The sequence below is a fragment of the Heterodontus francisci genome, chromosome 29, assembly GCF_036365525.1.
Source record: "Heterodontus francisci isolate sHetFra1 chromosome 29, sHetFra1.hap1, whole genome shotgun sequence".
NCBI classification, from domain to species: domain Eukaryota; kingdom Metazoa; phylum Chordata; class Chondrichthyes; order Heterodontiformes; family Heterodontidae; genus Heterodontus; species Heterodontus francisci.
Genome location: NC_090399.1, coordinates 32,205,104 through 32,230,913, shown reverse-complemented (window position 1 = coordinate 32,230,913; position 25,810 = coordinate 32,205,104). Strand labels below are relative to the sequence as shown.

The window sequence follows — 25,810 nt, the reverse complement described above, 5'->3', positions numbered from 1 at the left end:
GTCCTCTAACTACCCGCCCTAAGCCCAGTCCTTCAGGACCCAGTCAGCTCAGTAAGTCCTGATACCACTGAGTCACTCATGGTGAAGGACATTGAAGTAACCAGTCCAGAGTACATTCTGTGCCCTTGCAGCCACGTGATGGGGGGAGTGACTGTGTTATCTGCCGGTTGGAGTTTTCTGATCTTGCTTTGGCCTGGACAGTGCCGAGTTTCTTTGAGTGTTATTGGAGCTGCAGTCATCCAAGCAAGTGAAGAATATTCTATCACAGTCCTGATTCGTGCCTTGTAGGTGGTAGAATAGCTTTAGGGTGTCAGAAAGTGAGTCACTTGTAGCTTTTCTGCTACTTTCACGATTCAGTTCAATCCAACCAGGGTGACTTGTCCGTGACTACACCAAACCACTATGTGTACAGGTAGGTATTGGCTATAATCATAGCAGATTTATTAAGTAATTTATATTCAGTGCAAAGTAGTAATACTTAACCAAAACAATAGTCACAGTTTGTTCCTCAGAACCTCAGTGGTGAACCTTTGAGTGACTGCGGTGGGGTCTCTCTTTCTCTTTCTGTTGACTGAAGATTCTCTTCTTTCTTCCTCTGGGTTCTTGTGCTGCTTCTCACGTTCAATAGCTGTTCTTTTGTATCCGCTTTTTCCTTCGAGCCTATGTGGCAACTAACAATTGCCTGGACTATCTTACTCATTCTGTTTAATCATTTTTTTAAATTTACATTAAATTGATGCTTAATTTTCTGGTATTTGTTCCATTTTCTTGCATTCTTACAACATAGTTATTCCTTATTTAAAAACTTCATACAAACAGTTGTTACGAGTTACAGCAAAGCCTTTTACTCTAGTGATAACAGATCTTAGAAAGTTGAATCCTTCTGTTTTAATTGCAATTAATTGATGATCTATTTTGATTATCTTTTAGTTTCAAACATCCCACGACATTCTTTTCACATTTCACACAAGGTTTGTTTTTCATTGCCAGATTGTTTTTGATCATAACCTTGACTGAGTATCAGGCTTTGCTTCTCAGCCTCAGACCATGTTTAACTGAGCTTACACATATTATTGTTACTTTAACAATATTTTAAAGCATTGTTACTTTTCATAATCAGTTCTAATTAAGCTTATACATTTTAAGATATTGCACCAAGCTGTGAAATATCTGACACACTCACCACAGAATTCCCAGCCTCTGACCTGCTCTTGCAGCCACATCATTGATGGGACTGGGCTCAGTTAAGTTTCTGGTCAGGATGTTGGTGGTGGGCAATTCAATGATGGTAATGACATTGAATGACAAGGGGAGGTGGTTAGACTCTTGTTGGAGATGGTCATTGCTTGGCACTTGTGTGGCGTGAATGTTACTTGCCATTTATCAGCCCAAGCTGGATGCTGTCCAGGTCTTGCTGCAGGCAGGCACAGACTGCTTCATTTTCTGAGAAATTGAGAATGGAACTGAGCAATCATCAACAAACACCCCACTTCAGACCACACTGTGGCATGAAACAGCTGAAGATGGTTGACTCTGGGACACTGCCCTGAGGAACTTCAGCAGTGATATCCTGGTGCTGAGATGATTTGGCCTCCAACAACCACTACCATCTTCCTTTGTGCTAGGTATGACTCCAGCCAGTGGAGAGATTTCCATGATTCCCATTGACTTCAGTTTTACTAGGGCTCCTTGATGCCACATCCAGTCAAATACTGCCTTGATGTCAAGGGCAGTCACTCTCACCTCACCTCACCTTTGGAACTCAGCTCTTTTGTCCATGTTTGGACCTAGGATGTAATAAGGCCTGGAGCCAAGTGGCCCCGGCAGAACCCAAATTGAGCACTGGCAAGCAGGTTATTGGTGAGTAAGTGTCGCTTGATAACACTGTCGATGACACCTTCCATCACTTTGCTAATGATTGAATGTGGGTTGATGGGGCTGTAATTGACCAGCTTGGTTTTGTCCTTTTTTTGTGATCAGGACGTACCTGGGCAATTTTACACTTCATCCACTAGTTGCCAGTGTTGTAGTTGTACAGCTTGGCTAGGTATGCGGCTAGTTCTGGAACACAAGCATTAAGGACTACAGCCAGGATATTGTGGAGCCCTTAATCGTTGCTGTATCCAGAGCTTTGAGCCATATCTTGATATCACATGGAGTGTATTGAATTGGCTGAAGACTGGCATCTGTGATGATGGGGACCTCAGGAGGAGGTCAAGAAGAATCATTTACTCTGTCTGCCTTCTGTCTGAAGGTGGGTGTGATCATTTCAGCCTTGTAATTTTAACCCACCTGCTGGGCTCCCCCATCATTGAGGATGGGGATGTCCATGGAGCCTCCTCCTCTGGTTAGTTGTTTAATTGCTCACCACCATTCACAACTGGATGTGGCAAGGCTGCAGTTCTTTGATCTAATCCATTGGTTATAGGATGGTTTAGCTCGGTCTATAACATGCTGCGTCCACTGTTTAACATGCATGTGTTGTAGCTTCAGCAGGTTGGTACCTTTTTTCGGGTACACCTGGTGCTGAGACTCCTCATTGAACCAGGGCTGGTCATCTGGCTTGATACTAATGGTAGAGAGATGGCCATGTCTGGCTGTCAGGTTAGAGATTTAAGTTGGAATGTAATTCTGCTACTGCTGGTGGCCCACAATTTCTTGTGAGCTACTGGGTCTGTTCTTAAACTGTCCCATTGAGCATGGTGGTAGTGCCACACAACACAATGCAGGGTGTCCTCAGTGTGAAGACGGGACATTGTCTCCACAAGGACAGTGTGGTATTCACTTGTATCAAGAATGTTACAGACAGATAGATCTGCGACAGGTAGATTGGAGAGGATGAGATCAAGTATTGTTCTCTCAGTGATGCCCAGTTTAGCAGTTCTGTCCATCAGGACTCAGCTAGCTCAGTCAGTGGTGGTGCCACCGAGTCACTCATGGTGATGGAAATTGAAGTCTCTGATACATCCTGTGCCCTTGCAGCCATGGTGCATTGGTGGTGGAGTGAGTGAAAGTTTAAGATGGTGGATCAGCTGCTGATGAATTGGATTACTGTTTATTTTTTTTTTGACCCATTCATGTGCTGTGGATGTCACTGAGGATGGGACTTTATCTCCACATGGACTGTGCATTTGTCACTCCTGTCAACACTGTCATGGACAAATGCATCTGTGACAGATAGATCTGTGAGGATAAGACCAAGATGATTTTTCCTTTGTGTTGATTGTTTCAATCTGGCAGCTCTGTCAGGACTCGGTCAGTTCAGTCAGTGGTGTTACTACCAAGCCACTCTTGGTTATGGAGATTGATGTGTCCCAGCCAGAGTTCATTCTGAGTTCTTGTAGCCACGATACGCTGGTGGAGGGAGTGAGTGTTTAAGGTGGCGGAGGAGATGCTGATCAAGCAGACTGCTTTTCCCTGGATGGTGTTGAGCTTCTTAAATGTTGTTGGAACTGCATAGACTCAGCTACGTGGAGAATATTTCATCACACCTGGCCTTGTACCTTGAAGGTAGCGGACAGGCTTTGGGGAGTCAGGTGGTGAGTTACCTGTTGCAGAATCTTCAGTCTCTAACCTTCATTTGTAGCCACATCATTTATGTAGCTGTTCCAGTTAAGTCTCTGGTCAATGGTGATTCCTAAGATGTTGATGGTGGGGGATTCAATGATGGTAATGCCTTTGGATGACAAGAGGTGATGGTTAGACTCTCGCTTGTCGGAGATGGGCATTGCCTGGTATTTGTGTGGCAAGAATGTTACTTGCCACTGATCAGCCCAAGCCTGGATGTTGTCCAGGTCTTGCTGCATTTCGACACAGACTGCTTCAGTATCTGAGGAGTTACAGATGGAGCTGAACGCTGTGCAGTCATCAGTGATCATCCTCACTTCTGACCTAATGATGGATGGAAGGTCATTGATGAAGCGGCTAATGATGGTTGGGCCTCGGACACTGCCCTTAGGAACATATGATTGGCCTCTAAGATTCCTTTGTGTTGGGTATGACTCCAGACAGTGGAGAGTTTTGCCCCTTAAACCCATTGACATAAATTTTGCTAGGACTCTTTGATGCCATACACAGTCAGATGCTGCATTGATGTTAAGGACAGTGACTCTCACCTCTGGAATTCAGCTCTGATGTCCATGTTTGGACTAAGTCTGTAATGAGGTCTGGAGCTGAGTGGTCCTGGCAGATTCCAAACTGAGCATCAGTGAGCAGATGATTGGTGAGGAAATGTCATTGTCGATGACACCTTCTATCATTGTTCTGATGATTGAATAAGGCTGGTAATTGGTGGGACTGCTTTTTGTGGGCAGGACATCGCTGGGCAATTTTACACTTCATCTGTTAAATGCCAGTGTTGTAGCTGTACTGGAACAGCTTGGCTAAAGACGTGGCTAATGCTAGAGGACAGGTCTTCAGTTCAGCAGCTGGAATGTTGTCAGGGCCCTTAGCCTTTGGTGTATCCAGTGTTTTCTTGACACCATGTGAATCAAATTGGCTGTAGACTGGCATCTGTGATGGTGAGGGGTTCGAATGGAGGCTGAGATGGATGATCCTCTCAATAATTCTGCTGATGATGGCTGTGAATGCTTCAGATATTTTTTTTTTAAATGATGCCACCTATGATGGAGACAAAAACAGTTTAAAAAAAGACATGGGGCTGAATTTAGTTGCACTGGCAGTCTCCTGGTGCCGGCTGAAAATATGCCGAAAATCCTACCTCAGAGCAACACCCCTCCTCCCCCCATCCCCCCACCCAACTCTATTTAATGGCGCCCGGGCAATTAACAGTTCGTGGGCCACAGATTACCGAAGGATAAGCACCCGCCTCCACTTCCCCAATCCTGTAGAGAGTTTGCCTCATTTTACTGGGCAACCTCTCCACGTGTTCGAGGCACCACCCACCGCACCCCCTCCCCACCTCCCGCCCACCCCTACACCCTGCCCACCACATCCCTGGCTTAATGCCAACCACTAAGAACATAGAACAGTACAGCACAGTACAGGCCCTTCAGCCCACGATGTTGTGCCGAACCTATTAACCTACTGTAAGATCAAACTAACTACCTACCCTTCATTCTACTATCATCCATGTACCTATCCAAGAGTCGCTTAAATGTCCCTAATGTATCTGCTTCTACTACCACCGCTGGCAGCGCATTCCACGCACCCACCACTCTCTGTTTAAAGAACCTACCTCTGACATCTCCCCGAAACCTTCCTCCAATCACCTTAAAATTATGCCCCCTGGTGATAGCCCTTTCCACCCTGGGAAAAAGTCTCTGGCTATCCACTCTATCTATGCCTCTCATCATCTTGTACACCTCTATCAAGTCACCTCTCATCCTTCTTCGCTCCAATGAGAAAATCCCTAGCTCCCTCAATCTTTCTTCGTAGGACATGCCCTCCAGTCCAGGCAGCATCCTGGTAAATCTCCTCTGCACCCTCTCTAAAGCTTCCTATAACGAGGCAATCAGAACTGAACACAATATTCCAAGTGTGGTCGAACCAGGGCCTTATAGAGCTGCAGCATAACCTCGCGGCTCTTAAACTCAATCCCCCTGCTAATGAAAGCCAACACACCATACGCCTTCTTAACAACCCTATCAACTTGGGTGGCAACTTTGAGCGATCTATGGACATGGACCCCAAGATCCCTCTGTTCCTCCACACTACCAAGAACCCTGTCTTTAAGCCTGTATTCCGCATTCAAATTCGACCTTCCAAAATGAATCACTTAGGACAGAGATGAGGAGAAATGTCTTTACTCGGTGGGTTGTGAATCTTTGGAATTCTCTACCCCAGAGGGCTGTGGAAGCTCAGTCATTGAGTATGTTTAAAGCAGAGATTGACAGATTTCTAAATACCAGTGACATAAGGGGATATTGAGAATAGTGTGGGAAAAAGGCATTGAAGTGGATGATCAGCCATGATCATACTGAATGGCGGAGCAGGCCTGATGGGCTGAATGGCCTACTCCTATGTTCATTCCAGAGACTTGAGCACAAAGATCTCGGCTAATGCTTCATTTCTCTTCCTTTGTGTTTCTGTCTCTCTCAGTCCCTCCCTCACTCTGCTTTTATTTCTCTCTCTCTCTCTCTTTCTGTCTCTGTCCCGCTCTCACTCTCTTTACCTTTATTTCTTTGTGTTTTTGTCTCTCTTATCTCCAGGCGTGGGCAAGGTGGGGGTGGTGGCCATGTTGGATATCGGTCTGTGCGATGAGGTCACTTCCTGTGAGACGCATTTTTCCCACAGAACCTGGCCCTCTGATTAAACCACTTTATCTCCTTTTCATAAACATTTTCAGACCCCATTTAATTTCTTTATAACCCATTTTAACCCTCTTGACAACATACTTTCCTACCTATCTTTGTGTCATCTGCAAATTTAGCTACAATGCTATCGCTCCCCTCATCTAACTCATTGATATACACTGTAAAACATTGAGGCCCCAGCACAGACCCCTGCGGGACTCCACTCGTCACTTTCTGTCAATCAGAAAATGCCCCATTTATGCATACTCTCTGTTTTCTGCCAGCCAGCCAATCTTCTAGCCATGCTAACATGTTACCCCTTACACCATGAGCTCCTACTTTGTGCAATAACCTTTTATGTGGCACCTTGTCAAATGCCTTCTAGAAATCCAAGTACAGTACGTTAACGGGCTCCCCCTTTATCCACAGTGCATGTTACTCCATCAAAGAACTCCAATAAATTGATTAAACATGATTTCCATTTCACAAAGCCATGCTGACTTTTTCCCGATTACCTTGAGTTTTTCCAAAGTGCCCAGCAACAACCTCCTTAATGTTCGTGTCTGTGCCATTAAGAAAGAGCCATCCAGCCAAATCCCACCTTCCAGTTCTTGGTCTGTAGCCCTGTAGGCTGCAGCACCCATGAGGGTTTCTGCCTCTCCCACCCTTTCAGGCAGTGATTTCCAGACCCTCCACCATGCTGTGGGTGAAAACATCCCTCAGTTCTCCTCTAATCCTTTCACCAATTACTTTCAATCAATGTCCCCTGGTTATTGACCTCTCTTGTAAGGGAAATAGGTCCTTCCGATCCACTTTATCTTGGCCCCTTATTATGTTATACACCTCAATTAAATCTCCTCTCAGCCTCTTCTGTTCCGAAGAAAACAATCACAGCCTATCCAATCTTTGCTCATAGCTAAAATTCTCCGCTCCTGGCAACAGCCTTGTAAATCTCTTCTGTACCCTCTCTACTGCGATCACATCCTTCCTGTAATGCGGTGACTAGAACTGCAAGCAGTATACCTGTGGTCTGGTTTTATACAGTTCTAGCATAACCTCCCTGCTCTTACATTCTATACCTCAACTAATAAAGAAAAGTATGCTGAATTCTTGATCACCTTATCTACTTGTTCAGCCACCTCCAGAGACCTGTGGACATATAGGGTAGGCAGTGGTATTTACATACTGGTATTATCACTGGACTAGTAACCCAGAGACCCAGGGTATTTCTCTGGGGACATGGGTTCGAATCCCATCACAGCAGAAGGTGGAATTTGAATTTAATTAATAAATCTGGAATTAAAAGCTAGTCTAATAATGGCCATGAAACCATTGTTGATTGTTGTAAAAACACATCTGGTTCACTAATGTCCTTTAGGGAAGGAAATCTGCCGTCCTTACCTAGTCTGGCCTACATGTGACTCCAGACCCACAGCAATGTGGTTGACTCTTACATGCCCTCTGAAATGGCCTAGCAAGTCACTCAGTTGTACCTAACTGCTACGAAGTCAATAAAAAGGAATGAAACCGGACGGACGACCCAGCATCGACCTGGGCACCGGAAACGACAACGGCAAACCCAGCCCTGTCGACCCTGCAAAGTCCTCCTTACTAACATCTGGGGGCTTGTGCCAAAGTTGGGAGAGCTGTCCCACAGACTAGTCAAGCAACAGCCTGACATAGTCATACTCACGGAATCATACCTAACAGACAATGTCCCAGACACTGCCATCACCATCCCCGGGTATGTCCTGTCCCACCGGCCGGACAGACCCACCAGCGGTGGTGGCACTGTCGTATACAGTAGGGAGGGAGTTGCCCTGGGAGTCCTCAACATCGACCCATGACGTCTCATGGCATCAGGTCAAACATGGGCAAGGTAACCTCCTACTGATTACCACCTACCACCCTCCCTCAGCTGATGAGTCAGTTCTCCTCCATGTTGAACACCACTTGGAGGAAGCACTGAGGGTGGCAAGGGCACAAAATGTACTCTGGGTGGGGGACTTCAATGTGCATCACCAAGAGTGGCTCGGTAGCACCACTACTGACCGAGCTGGCCGAGTCCTAAAGGACATAGCTGGTAGGCTGGGTCTGTGGCAGGTGGTGAGGGAACCAACACGAGGGAAAAACATACTTTACCTCGTCCTCACCAATCTGCCTGCCGTAGATTATTCTGTCCATGACAGTATCGGTAGGAGTGACCACCGCACAGTACTTGTGCAGACGAAGTCCCGCCTTCACATTGAGGATACCTTCACATTGAGGATACCGTCCATCATGTTGTGTGGCACTACCACCGTGCTAAATGGGGTAGATTTACAACAGATCTAGCAATGCAAAACTGGGCATCCATGAGGTGCTGTGGGCCATCAGCAGCAGCAGAATTGTACTCAACCACAATCTGTAACCTCATGGCTCGGCATATCCCCCACCCTACCATTACCATCAAGGCAGGAGACCAACCCTGGTTCAATGAACAGTGCAGGAGGGCATGCCAGGAGCAGCACCAGGCATACCTCAAAATGAGGTGTCAACCTGGTGAAGCTACAACAACACAGGACTATCTGCATGCCAAACTGTGTAAGCAAAGCTAAGAAAGACAGAGCTAAGCGATCCCATAACCAACGGATCAGATCTAAGCTCTGCAGTCCTGCCACATCCAGCCGTGAATGGTGGCGGACAATTAAACAACTAATTGGAGGAGGTGGCTCCACAAGTATCCCATCCTCAATGATGGGGGAGCCCAGCACATCAGTGCGAAAGACAAGGCTGAAGCATTTGCAACAATCTTCAGCCAGAAGTGCCGAGTTGATGATCCATCTCGGCCTCCCGTGAAGTCCCCAGCATCACAGATGCCAGACTTCAGCCAATTCGATTCACTCCACGTGATATCAAGAAATGACTGAAAGCACTGGATACTGCAAAAGCTGTGGGCCCTGACAATATTCCGGCAATAGTACTGAAGACCTGTGCTCCAGAACTTGCCGCACCCCTAGCCAAGCTGTTCCAGTACAGCTACAACACTGGCATCTACCCGGCAATGTGGAAAATTGCCCAGGTATGTCCTGTACACAAAAAGCAGGGCAAGTCCAACCTGGCCAATTACCGCCCCATCAGCCTACTCTCAATCATCAGTAAAGTGATGGAAGGTGTCATCAACAGTGCCATCAAGCAGCACTTGCTTCGCAATAACCTGCTCAGTGATGCTCAGTTTGGTTTCCGCCAGGGCCACTCAGCTCCTGACCTCATTACAGCCTTGCTTCAAACATGGACAAAAAAAGGATCTGCTCACACTACTGATAAACACGATTCATACCTCAGGCACTGGCGGAGGAGCTGGATGAGGATTCCCCTTTATCAGAAACTGTTAATGGAAGGACAGGTATTAACAAACTGTTCACTATCAGAGAGACAGAGACAGAGTCAGTGAGCAAGATACAAAGACAGATGGAGAGAGAGAGAGAGAGAGATGGACAGAGACAGACAAACAGATGCACATACAGACAGAGAGAGACAGAGATAGAGCCAGCACGCAAGATACAAAGACAGATAGAGAGAGACTTGCAGATACAGGGATGGAGAGACAGAGGCGGAGGGAGACAGAGCAATGAGCTGTTGAGTGTATCAGACACACAATGAGCAATGATTCACAGTTACACAGAGGTCCAGACGATGTATAATGGTCAGCTTACTCTTTGTAGGACTGTAGCGGCTGTTCCCTGTCACTGAAAAACAAGGAATACTCAGTGAGTGACAAGAGAACAGAAAATCAGAGAGGAGACAGGCGGGAACTCTGAGTCAAAGCAAGAGAAGGACCCTCCCTCACACTGAGCCTCCCTCTCCACCCTGAGCCCCGATCTTGGCCCCCTCGTCCCCACCCTGAGCGACGATCCCGGTTCCCTCGTCCCCACCCTGAGCGACGATCCCAGTCCTCTCGTCCCCATCCTGAGCCCTGATCCCAGTCCCCTCGTCCCCACCCTGAGCGACGATCCCAGTCTCCTCGTCCCCAACCTGAGCGACGATCCCGGTCCCCTCGTCCCCATCCTGAGCCCCGATCCCGGTTCCCTCGTCCCCATCCTGAGCAACGATCCCAGTCCCATCATCCCCACCCTGAGCACTGATCCCGGTTCCCTCGTCCCCAACCTGAGCGACGATCCCGGCCCCCTCCTCCCCATCCTGAACCCAATACCCGGTCCCCTCGTCCCCAACCTGAGCAACGATCCCGGTCCCCTCGTCCCCAACCTGAGCCCCGATCCCGGTCTCCTCCTCCCCACCCTGAGCCCCGATCCCGGTCTCCTCCTCCCCACCCTGAGCGACGATCCCGGTCCCCTCCTCCCCACCCTGAGCCCCGATCCCGGTCTCCTCCTCCCCACCCTGAGCGACGATCCCGGTCCCCTCCTCCCCACCCTGAGCCTTGATCCCGGTCACCTCATCCTGAGCCCAAATCCCAGTCCCCCATCGTCAGCCTGAGCCCCTATCCTGCTCCACTCGTCCTCAGCCTGAGCCCCGACCCACCACCTTGAGTCCCTCCCAATCACGCCAGGGTCCCTCCAACTACCCTAGGCCCTGCCCTCACCCTGAGCTTCTTCGCTCCAAAATAAACCCCTCCTCGGACTCTGGGCCCTCAGCCCAGACCCTCCATTCCAAATATGTGCCCCTCCTCATAACCCAGGGCCTAACTCCCTACATCCTGAGCCTCACAGTCCCCCTTGCCCAACACTCTGGGACCTTCCCCACTCTAGGACCCACAGTCCCCACTCCCCCAGTGAGGTCCTGTTCATATTCTCTCCAATTCCTACCTTTCCTCTTGCAGACGATAACACCAACAATGGTGAGAACGATGATCAGCCCGAGGATCCCAAGTACACTCCCGACAGGAACAAGGATCTGGGAACCAGAATTCAGTCCTATTGGAGAGAGAGAATGAGAGAGAGAGAATCAGAGAGAGAGAGAGAATCAGAGAGGGAGGGAGTGAATCAGGGAAACATAGAAAATAGGATTAGGCCATTCAGCCCTTCGAGCCTGCTCCGTCATTCATTATGATCATGGCTGATCATGCAACTCAGTAACATGTTCCCGCTTTCTCCCCATATCCTTTGATTCCTTTAGACCCAAGAGCTATATCTAACTGCTTCTTGAAAATATACAATGCTTTGGCCTCAACTGCTTTCTGTGGTAGCAAATTCCACAGGCTCACCACTCTCTGGGTGAAGAAATTTCTCCTCATCTCAGTCCTGAAAGGTTTACCCCGTATCCTTAGACTATGACCCCTGGTTCTGGACTCCCCCACGATCGGGAACATACTTCCTTCATCTATCCGGTCAAGTCCTGTTAGAATTATATATGTTTCTATGAGATCACCTCTCACTCTTCTGAACTCCAGCGAATATAATCCGAACCGACTCAATCTCTCCTCATACGTCAGTCCCACCATCCCAGGAATCAGTCTGGTAAACCTTCGCTGCACTCCCTCTATAGCAAGAACATCCTTCCTCAGATAAGGAGACCAAAACTGCACACAATATTCCAGGTGTGGCCTCATCAAGGCCCTGTATAATTGTAGCAAGACATCCCTGCTCCTATACTCGAATCCTCTCGCTATGAAGGCAAACGTACCATTTGCCTTTTTTACCGCCTGTTGCTTACCTTCAGCGATTGGTGTACGAGAACAGCCAGGTCTCATTGCATATTCCCCTCTCTCAGTTTATAGGCATTCAGATAATAATCTGCCTTCCTGTTTTTGCTACCAAAGTGGATAACCTCACATTTATCCACATTATACTGCATCTGCCATGCATTTGCCAACTCACTCAACATGTCCAAATCATCCTGAAGCCTCTCTGCATCCTCCTCACAACTCACCCTCCCACCCAGTTTTGTGTCATCTGCAAATTTGGAGATATTACATTTAATTCCCTCATCTAAATCATTTATATATATATATATATATATTGTGAATAGCTGGGGTCCCAGCACTGATCCCAGCGGTACCCCACTAGTCACTGCCTGCCATTCAGAAAAAGACCCGTTTATTCCTACTCTTTGTTTCCTGCCTGCCAACCAATTTTCTATCCATCGCAATACACTACCCCCAATTCCATGCGCTTTAATTTTACATGCTAATCTCTTATGTGGAACTTTGTTGAAAGCCTTCTGAAAGTCCAAATAAACCACATCCTCTGGCTCCCCCTCATCAACTCTACTAGTTACATCCTCGAAGAATTCTAGTAGATTTGTCAAGCATGATTTCCCTTTCATAAATCCATGCTGACTCTGCTTGATTCTACCACTGTTCTCTCAGTGCTCTGCTATAAAATCTTTGATAATGGACTCTAGAATTTTCCCCACTACTGACGTCAGGCTGACTGGTCTATAATTCCCTGTTTTCTCTCTACCTCCGTTTTTAAATAGTGCGGTTACATTAGCTACCCTCCAATCTGTCGGAACTGTTCCAGAGTCTATAGAATCTTCTAGGGCCACTTCCTTAAGTACTCTGGGATGTAGATTATCAGGTCGTGGGGATTTATCGGCCTTCAATCCCATCAATTTCCCCAACACCATTTCTCTACTAATACTGATTTCCTTCAGTTCCTCTCTCTCACTAAACCCTGTGTTCCTCAACAGTTCTGGTATGATATTTGTGTCCTCCTTTGTGAAGACAGAATCAAAGTACACATTTAGCTGGTCAGCTCTTTCTTTGTCCCCCATAATAAATTCCCCTGTTTCTGACTGTAAGGGACCTACATTTGTCTTCATTTTTTTTCTCTTCACATACCTATAGAAACTTTTAGTCAGTTTTTATGTTCCCCGCAAGCTCCTCTCGTACTCTAGTTTCCCCTTCTTAATCAATCCCTTGGTCCTCCTTTGCTGAATTCTAAACTGCTTCCAATCCTTAGGTCTGTTGTTTTTTCTGATGAATTTGTGTGCCTCTTCCTTGGATCTAATGTTATCTCTAATTTCCCTTGTAAGCCATGGTTTGGCTACCTTTCCTATTTTACTTTTGTGCCAGACAGGAATAAACAATTGTTGCAGTTCATCCATGCACTCTTTGAATGTTTACCATTGCCTATCCACCATCATCCCTTTAAGTAACGTTTCCCAATCCATCATAGCCAATGGGTATAATCATACCCGTTTGCATTTATTTGCACGATTAATTCATCCACTTTATTGCGAATGCTCCATGCGTTAAGGCACAAAGCCTTGAGGCTTGTTTTTTTTGATATTACATGTCCCTTCCCATTATTTTTCACTCTGGCCCTGTTTGATTCTGGCCCTTGATTTCTCTGCTTATCACTTTTGTTATTCCCCTTACTGTCTTTTGTTCTTGTCTTTGATCCCCCCTCCTCTGACCCCTTTAAAAGGTTCCCATCCCCGTGCCATTTTAGTTTAAACCCTCCCCAACCCAATCAGAGAGGGAACGAGGGAGAATCAGGGAACGAGAGGGAGAATCAGGGAACGAGAGGGAGAATCAGGGAACGAGAGGGAGAATCAGGGAACGAGAGGGAGAATCAGGGAACGAGAGGGAGAATCAGGGGGCGAGGGAATGAGGGGGAGAATCAGGGGGCGAGGGAATGAGGGGGAGAATCGGGGGGAGGGAACGAGGGGGGGGAGGGAACGAACGAGAATGAGAGCGAGAGAGAGAATGAGAGCAAGAGCAAGTGAGAGAATGAGAGCGAGAGAGCGAGAGAATGAAAGCGAGAGAGTGAAAGGATGAGAGCAAGAGAGAGAGAGAGAACGAGATCGAGACGGGGACAATGAGAGAGAGAGCAGGAGAATGACAGTGAGAGGAGGAGAATGAGAGAGAATGAATGAGAGAGAAAAATAATGAGATCAGAGGAGGAAGGGAGGATTAGAGAGACAGAGAGAGGGAGGGAGGGAAAATGAGAGAGAGGGAGGAAGGGTCAGTGGGAGGGTCAGAGAGAGAGGGGGAGGGAGGGTCCGAGAGAGAGGGGGAGGGAGGGTCCGAGAGAGAGGGGGAGGGAGGGTCCGAGAGAGAAATGGAGGGAGGATCCGAGAGAGAAATGGAGGGAGGATCCGAGAGAGAAATGGAGGGAGGATCCGAGAGAGAAATGGAGGGAGGATCCGAGAGAGAAATGGAGGGAGGATCCGAGAGAGAAATGGAGGGAGGATCCGAGAGAGAAATGGAGGGAGGATCCGAGAGAGAAATGGAGGGAGGATCCGAGAGAGAAATGGAGGGAGGATCCGAGAGAGAAATGGAGGGAGGATCCGAGAGAGAAATGGAGGGAGGATCCGAGAGAGAAATGGAGGGAGGATCCGAGAGAGAAATGGAGGGAGGATCCGAGAGAGGAAGGGAGAATCAGAGAGAGAGAGGGGGAGGGAAGATCAGAGAGAGGAAGGGAGGGAGATCAGAGAGAGGGAGGGAGGGAGGGAGGGAGGGAGAAAGAATCAGAGAGCAAGATGGAGGGAGGATCAGAGAGAGGGAGGGAGGGAGGATCAGAGAGAGGGAGGGAGGGAGGATCAGAGAGAGGGAGGGGAGATCAAAGCGATGGAGCGAGAATCACAGAGAGAGACAGGGAGAATCACAGACGGGGGGGGGGGGGGAGAATCACAGAGAGGGGGGGGGGGAGAATCACAGAGAGGGGGGGGGGAGAATCACAGAGAGAGGGAGGGAGAATCACAGAGAGGGGGGGGGGGGGAGAATCACAGAGAGAGGGAGGGAGGGAGAATCACAGAGATAGAGGGAGGGAGATTCAGAGAGAGGGAGGATCAGAGAGAGAGGGAGGGAGGGAGATTCAGAGATATCCAGGCCCTGTATTACTGTATTACTGTAATGTCCTCTCGATTACAGTTCTCTATAAATGGTGTGAGGATTTTGACACATTGAAAGTTAATATTAATTTCCCTCTCTGTATCCTGGGCCTCAGCCTGTCCCGGGCTGGTAGCTCAGCACTGACCCTCCCTCCTGTGCTCCTGCTCCGAGGCTGAGTCCCCTCTGACAGTGAGAGACAATCTTACCGTAAATCACCACCATTGTCTCCGTCAGCCCACTGTGCTCCACCCGGCAGGAATACTCAGCCTGGTCTTCCGGATCAAACTCTATCCATTTCCAGACCTGGTAGGTTCTGTCGTGATTGGGTAAAATCCCAGAGGACAGGATCTCATCGATCATCACTCCATCTCTCCACAGAGTCACCTCGATGGCTTGTGGGTAAAACCCAGTGACGACACAGGACAGACGGTTAGAATCACCCGGACGGGTAAATGACACGACGGGAGTGACTGTGTGAGAGAGAGAGAGAGAGGAATCAGTACAGGAAGCTCGAGGTACTGTGTCCTGGACCCCCCTATTCACCAACTCGCAGTCCACTCACTGACTCTCAGGCTGGAATTTTTCATTGGGCGGGAGACCCCTTCCACCGGCCGAAGGTTCGGTAGTGAGCCCGCCTCTGCCGAGCCTGGGGAGCCAGGCCTTTAATTGGTGTTGGGCGGGACTTCCACCTCCTTGAGGCAATAAGTCCCGCCTAATGGAGCTGCTAGCCAATCAGCGAGCCAGCTGCTCCCCGGCCCTGCAGTGCCACCAGGAGTGGTGACCAGTGCTGGGACTGCCTCCAGCCAATAGCTGAAAGCGGAAGGTCAGCACCGGAAAGCAGTTACGTCTTTAGGGTCTTGCCACGGACAATCAGCCGGGCTCTGGCAAGGCAAGGGAGGCACCAGTTAGGAGGGCGGGAGGAGTGTTGTGCATTATGGGCGGTTGTGGCTTCGGGGGTGGCCCTCCGTGGGGCCCCCACCAGCCTGCAAGAGGCCACCTGCTTTCACAAAGCAGGTTATGTGAGGCCTCAAACACCCGCCAGCTAAGGGTAAAATACCCATGGTGGCGAAGGCCCTTAATCAGCCTCAGTCTCTCCCCCCCGCACTTACCGACTCTCAGTTCTGGCTCTCCGTACTGCAGGAATTTCCTCAGCCACTCAATACACTCCTCCTCCAAGTAATGTTCACACCGCAGGTTGTCAACTTTGTCCTCGTTCCACCTGTTTTGGATGCTCTCCGCCCATGGAACCGGTGTCACCCACACCTTGTGATCCCTGTCAAAGCTCATGAAGTCTCGTCCGTCCCATCCCCTCTGGACAAACCCAGTCCTGGTCCCATCGTCCCGCAAGTCACAGCCGATCAGCATCTGGTACGTGTGGATCCCTGTCAATCAGACACACACAGCCAATCAAAGATGATCCCACTGGGAGATCCTGCTTACCACACAGCCAATCAGACCCAGTCCCATTGGGAGACCCCACCCACCATCTCATGCAGCCAATCAGACCCAGTCCCACTGCAAGACCCCGCCCACCATCTCACGTAGCCAGACGCACTGACAATGGGAGAACCCACTCAGCATCCCCCAGCTCACAGCCAATCAGACCTGGTCCCACTGGGAGACCCCGCCCACACTGCCTGTCATACATCTCCTGGGGAACCGACAGTATTTAAAGAAGCCCTGGAACCTAATCTGTGTATTTGAAGGACCCAGCACTTCCCAGCCTTCGGTTAAATCCTTCAAGAACAGTCGAGGGTCATCCCAAGCAGCTCTCTAACACAGGAGTCAGTGCTCAACAGTCTGGTCCCAGGGACGCACACCGAGATAAACATCAACTGCTGCTGGAGGCCAATCAATTCAATAAAAGACGCACTTTGGTCTGCCTGAAACTTGCTGGTCTTCCAGTGCAAAAAGCTGTCTACGATCGAGTGTTGTAGACTGGCACATTCCAAGGTCCAGGACTACATGCTGAGGGACGCACTAAAACTTGGGGCAGCCGCCACAAAGGCTCAATGGGGAAAGGTCACTGTGTTAGGCCCTCCCGTCATAGTGAACCGAGGGGCTGGAACCTGTGTAAAACCCCTCAAGTTGTATGCACCAGAAAATGTTTTTTTCTGTGTAATGCAAATGTACATTGCATATGAAATGGAATGGCAAGAGTTGTGAGGCAACTCATTCTGTATCGAAGGAATCTGATCTCTGTTATACTTTTCGAAATGTCAAATTTGAACTGTTTGGTTACTTATATTTTTGCAAATTTTTATGAATAAAGTATATTTTTGGAAAAGAAAATCCATCAAAAACTGATGTAAGGCCCCTCCCTATTGGCTGCTGCCTCTACACTGGGAGATAGAGCCACTATTCTCGGAGATCCTGGCTCCCAAAACCCGCTCAACTCCTGGCTTCAACCCATTCTCTCCCAAATCCCTCAACCCATAGAAGGAGGCTGTGTGATGGGAGGGTGAGGACTCACCGCCTGACTGGTTGGATCGGGACATGAGGATTGGAATATATGCTTTGAAATTTAGCTCCCGTCCCATCGCGAGCTCTTTCTTCCGTGCCCAGGCCTCTGGCCCCTCACTCTCCAACATCCACTGCTCCCGGGGAATCAGCTCTTTTCGATCGCTGTCGTACATACCAAACTGCACATCGTCCACATAACCAACAGCCACAAACTCCGGGAAACCGGGAATCGGAGTCATGGCAGTGAGGAAATACCGGAGAGAGTGAGAGCCTGAAACACAGAGACAGAGACATCAAGGCATGAACCCCAAAACACCAACCCCACACAGAGAGACAACTGGGCATGAAACCAAAAACACCAACCCCACACTGAGAGACATCTGGGCATGAAACCAAAAACACCAACCCCACACAGAGGGAGACATCAGGGCATGAACCCCAAAACACCAACCTCACACAGAGGGAGACATCAGGGCATGAACCCCAAAACACCAACCCCACACTGAGAGACATCTGGGCATGAAACCAAAAACACCAACCCCACACAGAGGGAGACATCAGGGCATGAAACCAAAAACTCCAACCCCACACAGAGGGAGACAGACAGACAGACATCAGGGCATGAACGCCAAAACACCAACCTCACACTGAGAGACATCAGGGCATGAACCCCAAAACACCAACCCCACACACAGAGAGAGACATCAGGGCATGAAACCCAAAACACCAACCTCACACTGAGAGACATCAGGGCATGAAACCAAAAACACCAACCCCACACAGAGGGAGACATCAGGGCATGAAACCAAAAACTCCAACCCCACACAGAGGGAGACAGACAGACAGACATCAGGGCATGAACGCCAAAACACCAACCTCACACTGAGAGACATCAGGGCATGAACCCCAAAACACCAACCCCACACACAGAGAGAGACATCAGGGCATGAAACCCAAAACACCAACCTCACACTGAGAGACATCAGGGCATGAAACCCAAAACACCAACCCCACACAGAGGGAGACATCAGGGCATGAACCCCAAAACACCAACCCCACACAGAGGGAGAGAGACAGACAGACAGACATCAGGGCATGAGCCCCAAAACACCAACCCCACACTGAGAGACACCAGGGCATGAAACCAAAAACACCAACCCCACACTGAGAGACATCAGGGCATGAAACCAAAAACACCAACCCCACACAGAGGGAGAGAGACAGACAGACATCAGGGCATGAACCCCAAAACACCAACCTCACACTGAGAGACATCTGGGCATGAAACCAAAAACACCAACCCCACACAGAGGGAGACAGACAGACAGACATCAGGGCATGAACCCCAAAACACCAACCTCACACTGAGAGACATCAGGGCATGAACCCCAAAACACCAACCCCACACACAGAGAGAGACATCAGGACATGAAACCAAAAACACCAACTCCACACTGAGACACATCAGGGCATGAACCCAAAAGTACCAACCTCATCGATGGAGAACAAGGGCTCCAGACCACCCCCACCAATCTCCTTTCTGATTGTCCTCCCAAAGCCTGTGATCGCCCGCCCCATCCCTCACTGAACCCCGATCAGAGACTCTGAATTCCAGTCATTTCTCCTCCAGTCCCCCCAACAATACAATGCAAATCATTACCTGGAACCTGGGGCACAAATCTTTCATTACATTAAAGGCACTATATAAATATACATTATTGTTGTTGTAACCTGTGTGGCCTCCTCCTGCAGCACCATCTCCAGTCCGGAGAGGTCTCTGGAGCTCCTCAGAGCTCAGCATTTGACAGTGGATTGTTAACACTGTGTGAGGTGGGGGAGCTCCTGAATTTAACCCAGAGAATTTTATTTCGAAGTTTGCTGTCGACACTAAGTCGGGTGGCTCAGTAAATTGTGTAGACAGGAGACAGGAAGTTACAAAGAGACACTGACGGGTTAAATGAGTGGGAAAATCTATGGCAGATGGAGTTCAGCATGGGAAATATGAGATTATCTACGTTGGATCTGAAGAAAGATAAATTGGAATATTTTCCATCCAGTGAGAAACTTGGATCTGGGGAGAGCAAATGGAGAAATCATTAAAGACCAGTGGACAAGGACAATAAGGATTTGGAAAGCAGTTGGAATGCTGGCCTTTAGCTTGAGAGCACTGATATACAAAGGGGTGAAAGTTATGTTCCAGTTTCTATAAAGCTCTAGTCAGACTCCATCTGGAGTAACTGTGTTCAGTTCTGGGCCCCGCACCTCAGGAAGGATAGATTGGCCTTGGAGGGAGAGCAACACAGATTCACCAGATCCTGGGGCTAAAGGGTTAAATTATGAGGACAGGTTGCACAGTCTAGGCTTGTCCCTGGGTGGGGGACTTCAACGTCCATCATCAAGAGTGGCTCAGTAGCACCCTACTGACCGAGCCCTAAAGGACATTGCTGCTAGACAGGGTCTGCGGCAGGTGGTGAGGGAACCAACAAGAGGGAAAAACATACTTGACCCCATTCTCACTAATCTACCTGGCGGAGATGCATCTGTCCATGACAGTATTGGTAGGAATGACCACCACACAGTCCTTGTGGAGTCAAAGTCCTGTCTTCACATTGAGGATACCCTCCAGCATGTTCTGTGGCACTACTTTGGCTGAAAAAACAGAAAGGCAGAGTATTTCTTAAATGGCGAGAGGTTGGGAAGTGTTGATGTACAAAGCGACCTGGGTTTCCTTGTTCATAAGTCACTGAAAGCTAGTATGCAGGTGCAGCAACAATTAGGAAGGCAAAAGGTATGCTGTCCTTCATTGCATGGGGATAAAACTGTCTTGCTGCATTTGTGTAAAGCATTGGTGAGACCAAGGCTCTGGAGTATTATGTACAGTTTTGGTCTCCTTATCTGAGGAAGGATATACTTGCCATAGAGGGAATGCAACGGAGGTTCACTAGTCTAATCCCTGGGATGGCAGGATTGCTTTATGAGGAGAGATTGAGGAAACTGGGCCTGTATTCTCTGGCATTTTGAAGAATGAGAGGTGATCTCATTGAAACTTACAAAATTCTTCCAGGGCATGACAGCTTGGATGTGGATAGGGTGTTGCTCCTAGTTGGTGAGTCTAGAACTAAAGGGCACAGTCTCAGAATAAGGGCCAGGCCATTTAAGACTGAGACGAGGAGGAACTTTTTTACTCAGAGGGTGGTGAATCTATGGAATTCTCTACCCCACGGGGCTGTGGAAGCTCAATCATTGAGCATGTTCAAGACAGAGAAAGATAGATTTCTGAATACTAATTACATCAAGGGCTGTGGGGATAGTGGAGAAAATGGTGTCAAGGTAAATGATCAGCCATGATCTGTTTGAATGGCAGAGCAGGCTCGACGGCCCGAATGGCCTACTCCTGCTCCTATTTCCTATTATCCTGTGATCCTACCACCGTGCTAAATAGGATAGCTTTCAAACAGATCTCGTAACACAAAATTGGGCGTCCATGAGGCGCTGTGGGCCATCAGCAGCAGCAGCAGAATTGTACTCAACCACAATCTGTAACCTCATGGCCCGGCATATCCCCCACTCTACCATTACCATCAAGCCAGGAGACCAACCCTGGTTCAATGAACAGTGCAGGAGGGCAAGCCAGGAGCAGCACAAGGCATACCTCAAAATGAGGTGTCAACCTGGTGAAGCTACAACACAGGACTACTTGCGTGCCAAACAGCAGAAGAAGCATGCGATAGGCAGAGCTTAGCGATCTCACAACCAATGGAGCAGATCTAAGCTCTGCAGTCCTGCCAGATCCAGTTCTGAATGGTGGTGGACAATTAAACAACTCACAGGAGAAGTCACCACAAATATCTCCATCTTCAATGATGGGTGAGCCCAGCACATCAGTGCAAAAGACAAGGCTGAAGTATTTGCAACCGTCTTCAGCCACAAGTACCGAGTGGATAATCTATTTCGGCCTCCTCCTGAGGTTCCCAGCATCACAGAGGTCAGTCTTCAGCCAATTCAATTCACGTGATATCAAGGAATGGTTGATGGCATTGAATACTGCAAAGGTTATGGGCGCTGACAACATTCCGGCAATAGTAATGAAGATACGTGCTCCAAAGCTGGCCTCACACCCTAGCCAAGCTGTTCCAGTTCAGTTACAACATCGGCACCTACCCGACAATGTGGGAAATTGCCCATGACTGTCCTATCCACAAATAGCAGGACAAATCCAATCCGGACAATTACAGCCACATCAGTCGACCCTCGACTTCAGAGAAGGTTTACTAGACTAATACCTGGAATGGGACGTTTGTCTTATGAGGAAAGATTGGGCAGGCTAGGCTTGTGTCCGCTGGAGTTTAGAAGAGTAAGAGGCGACTTGATTGAAACATATAAGATCCTGAGGGGTCTGGACAGGGTGGATGTGAAAAGGATGTTTTCACTTGTGGGAGAATCTAGAACTAGGGGTCGCTCATTTAAGTTAAGATGAGAATTTTTTTTTCTCAGAGGCTGGTGAGTCTTTGGAATTCTCTTCCTCTAAAGGCAGTGGAAGCAGAATCTTTGAATATTTTTAAGACAGAGGTAGATAGATTCTTGATAAGCAAGGGGGTGAAAGGTTATTTGGGATAGGCGGGAACGTGGAGTTAAGGTTACAATCAGATCAGCCATGATCTTGTTGAAAGGTGAAGCAGGTTCGAGAGGCTGAGTGGCTGACTCCTGCTCCTAATTCGTGTATTCATATGTTCATCAGCAAAGTGATGGAAGGTGTCAGTGACACAGGCACTTACTCACCTGCTCAGTGACGCTCAGTTTGGGTTCTGCCAGAGCCGCTCAGCTCTTGAACTCATTACAGCCTTGGTCCAAACATGGACAAAAGAGCTGAACTCGAGATGAGGTGAGAGTGACTGCCCTTGACCTCAAGGCAGCATTGCACCGAGTATGGCATCAAGGAGCCCAAACAAAACTAGAATCAATGGGAATCGGGCGGAAAACTCTCTGCTGGTTGGAGTCATACCCAGCACAAAGGAAGATGGTTGTGGTTGTTGGAGGTCTATTATTTCACTCCCAGAACATCACTGCAGGAGTTCCTCAGGGTAGTGTCCTAGGCCCAACCATCTTCAGCTGCTTCAGTGACCTTCCCTCCATCTTAAGGTCAGAAGTGGGGATGTTCGCTGATGATTACATAATGTTCAGCACCATTCACAACTCCTTAGATACAGAAGCAGTCCTTGACCACATGCAGCAAGACCTGGACAATATCCAGGCTTGGGCTGATAAGTGGCAAGTAACATTCGCGCCACACAAGTTCCAGGCAATAACCATCTCCAACAAGAGAGAATCTAACCATCTCCCCTTGACTTTCAATGACATCACTATCACTGAATCCACCAAAACATCCTGGGGGTTATCATTGACCAGAAACTTAACTGGACCAGTCATATAAGTACTGTGGCTACAAGAGCAGGTCATAGGCTGGGAATTCTGCGGCGGGTAACTCACCTCCTGACTGCCCAAAGCCTGTCCACCATCTGCAAGGCACAAGTCAGGAGTGTGATGGAATACTCTGCACTTGACTGGATGGGTGCAGCTCCAACAGCACTCAAGAAGCTCGACACCATCCAGGACAAAGCAGTCTGCTTGATTGGCACCCCATCCATAAACATTCACTCCCTTTACCACCAATGCACAGTGGCAGCAGTGTGTACCATCTGCAACATGCACAGCAGCAACTCACCAAGGCTCCTTAGACAGCACCTTCCAAACCCGTGAACTCTGCCACCTGGAAGGACAAGGGCAGCAGATGTGTGGGAACATCACCACCTGCAAGTTTCCGTCCAAGTCACACACATCCTGACTTGGAACTATATCGCCGTTCCTTCACTGTCGCTGGGTCAAAATCCTGGAACTCCCTTCCTAACAGCATTGTGGGTGTACCTACCTCATGGACTGCAGCGGTTCAAGAAGGCAGCTCACCACCACCTTCTCAAGGGCAATTAGGGATGGGCAAAAAATGGTGGCCTAGCCAGCGATGCCCACATCCCATGAAAGAATTTTTAAAAATTATGGAAGATTAAAGGTGATGGCCAGGTGTATCCTAGGATGCTATGGGAAGCAAGGGAGGAGATTGCTGGGGCCCTAGCAAAGATTCTTGTATCATCGTCAGCCACGGGTGAGGTACCGGAAGACTGGAGGAGAGCTAATGTTGTGCCTTTATTTAAGAAGGGCAGCAGGGATAAGCCAGGGAACTACAGGCCGGTGAGCCTTACATCAGTGGTGGGAAAGTTATTGGAAGGGATTCTGAGAGACAGGATTTATATGCATCTGGAAAGGCATACAGTGAATGGCAGGGCCCCAGAGAGTGTTGTTGAGCAGAGAGACCTTGGGGTGCAAGTACATAGTTCCCTGAAAGTGGCAACACAGGTAGACAGGGTGGTGAAGAGGCGTATGGCATGCTTGCCTTCATCGGCCGAGGCACTGAGTACAAGAGTTGGGACGTCATATTACAGTTGTACATGACGTTGGTTAGGCCGCATTTGGAGTACTGCGTGCAGTTCTGGTTGCCACACTACAGGAAGGATGTGATTAAGCTAGAGAGGATGCAGAAAAGATTCACAAGGATGTTGCCTGGTTTGGAGGGCTTGAGTTATAAAGAGAGATTGGATAGGCTGGGTCTGTTTTCCCTGGAGCGAATGAGGCTGAGAGGGGACATGATAGAGATATATAAAATTATAAGAGGCATAGATAGGGTAGATAGCCAGAGTCTGTTTCCCATGGTAGGGGTGACTAAAACTAGACGGCATAGATTTAAGGTGAGAGGGAGGAGGTTTAAAGGGGATCAAAGGGGTAAATTTTTCACACAAAGAATAGTGGGTATCTGGAATGAGCTGCCAGAGGAGGTGGTGGAGGCAGGAACAGTAGCGACCTTTAAGAGTCATCTGGACAGGTACTTGAATGAGCCAGGCATAGAGGGATATGGAATTAATGCAGGCAGATGGGATTAGTATAGATAGGCATTATGGTCGACATGGACGCGGTGGGCTGAAGGGCCCATTTCTATGCTGTACGACTCTATGACTCTATGTGATCGAGGTGTTTAAAAAGTTACAAGGATTTGATAGAATCAATCTGAAGAAATGATTTCCCCTAGTGGGGAAATCAAGAACAAAGAGACATAATCTTAAAATACGAGCCAGGCTGTTCGGAGTGAAATGAGGAAGCACTTCTTCACACAAAGAGCAGTAGAAACCTGGAACTCTCTCCCCCAAAAGGCTGTTGATGCAGGGGGTCAACTGCAGCTTTAAGATCCAAGCTCAATAGATTTTTGTTGGAAAAGTGAATTGAGGAATATGCTACTGAAACAGGAAGTGAGGTTAAGATGCAAACAAAGCATATCTATCTGAAAGGCGAAATAGGCACAAGGGGCTGAATGATCTACTCCTGTTCCTATATTCCTCTCACTCCCTCTTGCCCCATATCACTGTCCCTCAGTAACCCCTACCCCCACCCTGTCATGGTCTCTCCCTCTACAGCTCCAGTACCCCGCCTGGCACTAACCCTCTCAGACCCCATTACTCACTGATCGAGGATTAATGTCCCAGTACCCAGCCTGGCACTGTCCCTCTCATACCCCATTACTCATTGACCCAGGGTTAATGCCCCAGTACCCCACCTGGCACTGTCCCTCTCAGACCCCATTACTCATTGACCCAGGGTTAATGCCCCAGTACCCCACCTGGCACTGTCCCTCTCACACCCCATTACTCATTGACCCAGGGTTAATGCCCCAGTACCCCACCTGGCACTGTCCCTCTCACACCCCATTACTCACTGATTGAGGGTTAATGCCCCAGTACCCAGCCTGGCACTGTCCCTCTCACATCCCATTACTCACCTGCATAGACCTCTTCACACAGAATGACCAGCAATATCAATGCAATCATTGCTGCTTCCCTCGAGCGGCTGACTGGAGAGTTTGTAGGAAATCCTTTTCCAAGGGAGAGTGACTTCTCAGTCTGTGAGCTGTGCCCTGTACTGATACTGTGTCTCTCAGTGTGTGAGCTGTGCCCTGTATCAATACTGTGTCTCTCAGTCTGTGAGCTGTGCCCTGTATTGATACTGTGTCTCTCAGTCTGTGAGCTGCGCCCTGTACTGATACTGTGTCTCTCAGTCTGTGAGCTGCGCCCTGTACTGATACTGTGTCTCTCAGTCTGTGAGCTGCACCCTGTACTGATACTGTGTCTCTCAGTCTGTGAGCTGCGCCCTGTACTGATACTGTGTCTCTCAGTCTGTGAGCTGCACCCTGTACTGATACTGTGTCTCTCAGTCTGTG

The 25,810-nt window shown here is 48.6% G+C and overlaps 1 protein-coding gene across 2 annotated transcripts; it reads right to left on the bottom strand.

Annotated features, from left to right (window-relative positions):
- Positions 1–417: 417 nt before the first annotated feature.
- On the bottom strand, positions 418–25,504 carry LOC137346243 (major histocompatibility complex class I-related gene protein-like). Of its 2 annotated transcripts, XM_068009690.1 has the most exons (9): positions 25,373–25,459; positions 20,019–20,142; positions 17,504–17,764; positions 16,140–16,412; positions 15,237–15,500; positions 11,057–11,164; positions 9,950–9,982; positions 9,574–9,621; positions 418–4,620 (listed from the first exon to the last, which is right to left on the bottom strand). In XM_068009690.1, exons 3-8 carry the CDS (start codon positions 17,730–17,732, stop codon positions 9,575–9,577), a joined length of 954 nt encoding a protein of 317 aa, XP_067865791.1. In that variant the 5' UTR covers positions 17,733–17,764; positions 20,019–20,142; positions 25,373–25,459; the 3' UTR covers positions 418–4,620; position 9,574. The 2 variants fall into 2 exon arrangements, with proteins under 2 accessions (XP_067865791.1, XP_067865790.1); XM_068009689.1 differs by lacking the exon at positions 20,019–20,142 and having other exon boundaries at positions 25,373–25,504.
- Positions 25,505–25,810: the final 306 nt, after the last annotated feature.

Coding starts and splice junctions, on each gene's coding strand:
- LOC137346243 (XM_068009689.1), bottom strand. CDS start 25,421: ATGATTGCATTGATATTGCTGGTCATTCTGTGTGAAGAGGTCTATGCA. Junction 17,765..25,372: donor GTGTGAAGAGGTCTATGCAG/GTGAGTAATGGG, acceptor TCTGTGTTTCAG/GCTCTCACTCTCTCCGGTAT. Junction 11,165..15,236: donor GACAATGGTGGTGATTTACG/GTAAGATTGTCT, acceptor TCTCTCCAATAG/GACTGAATTCTGGTTCCCAG.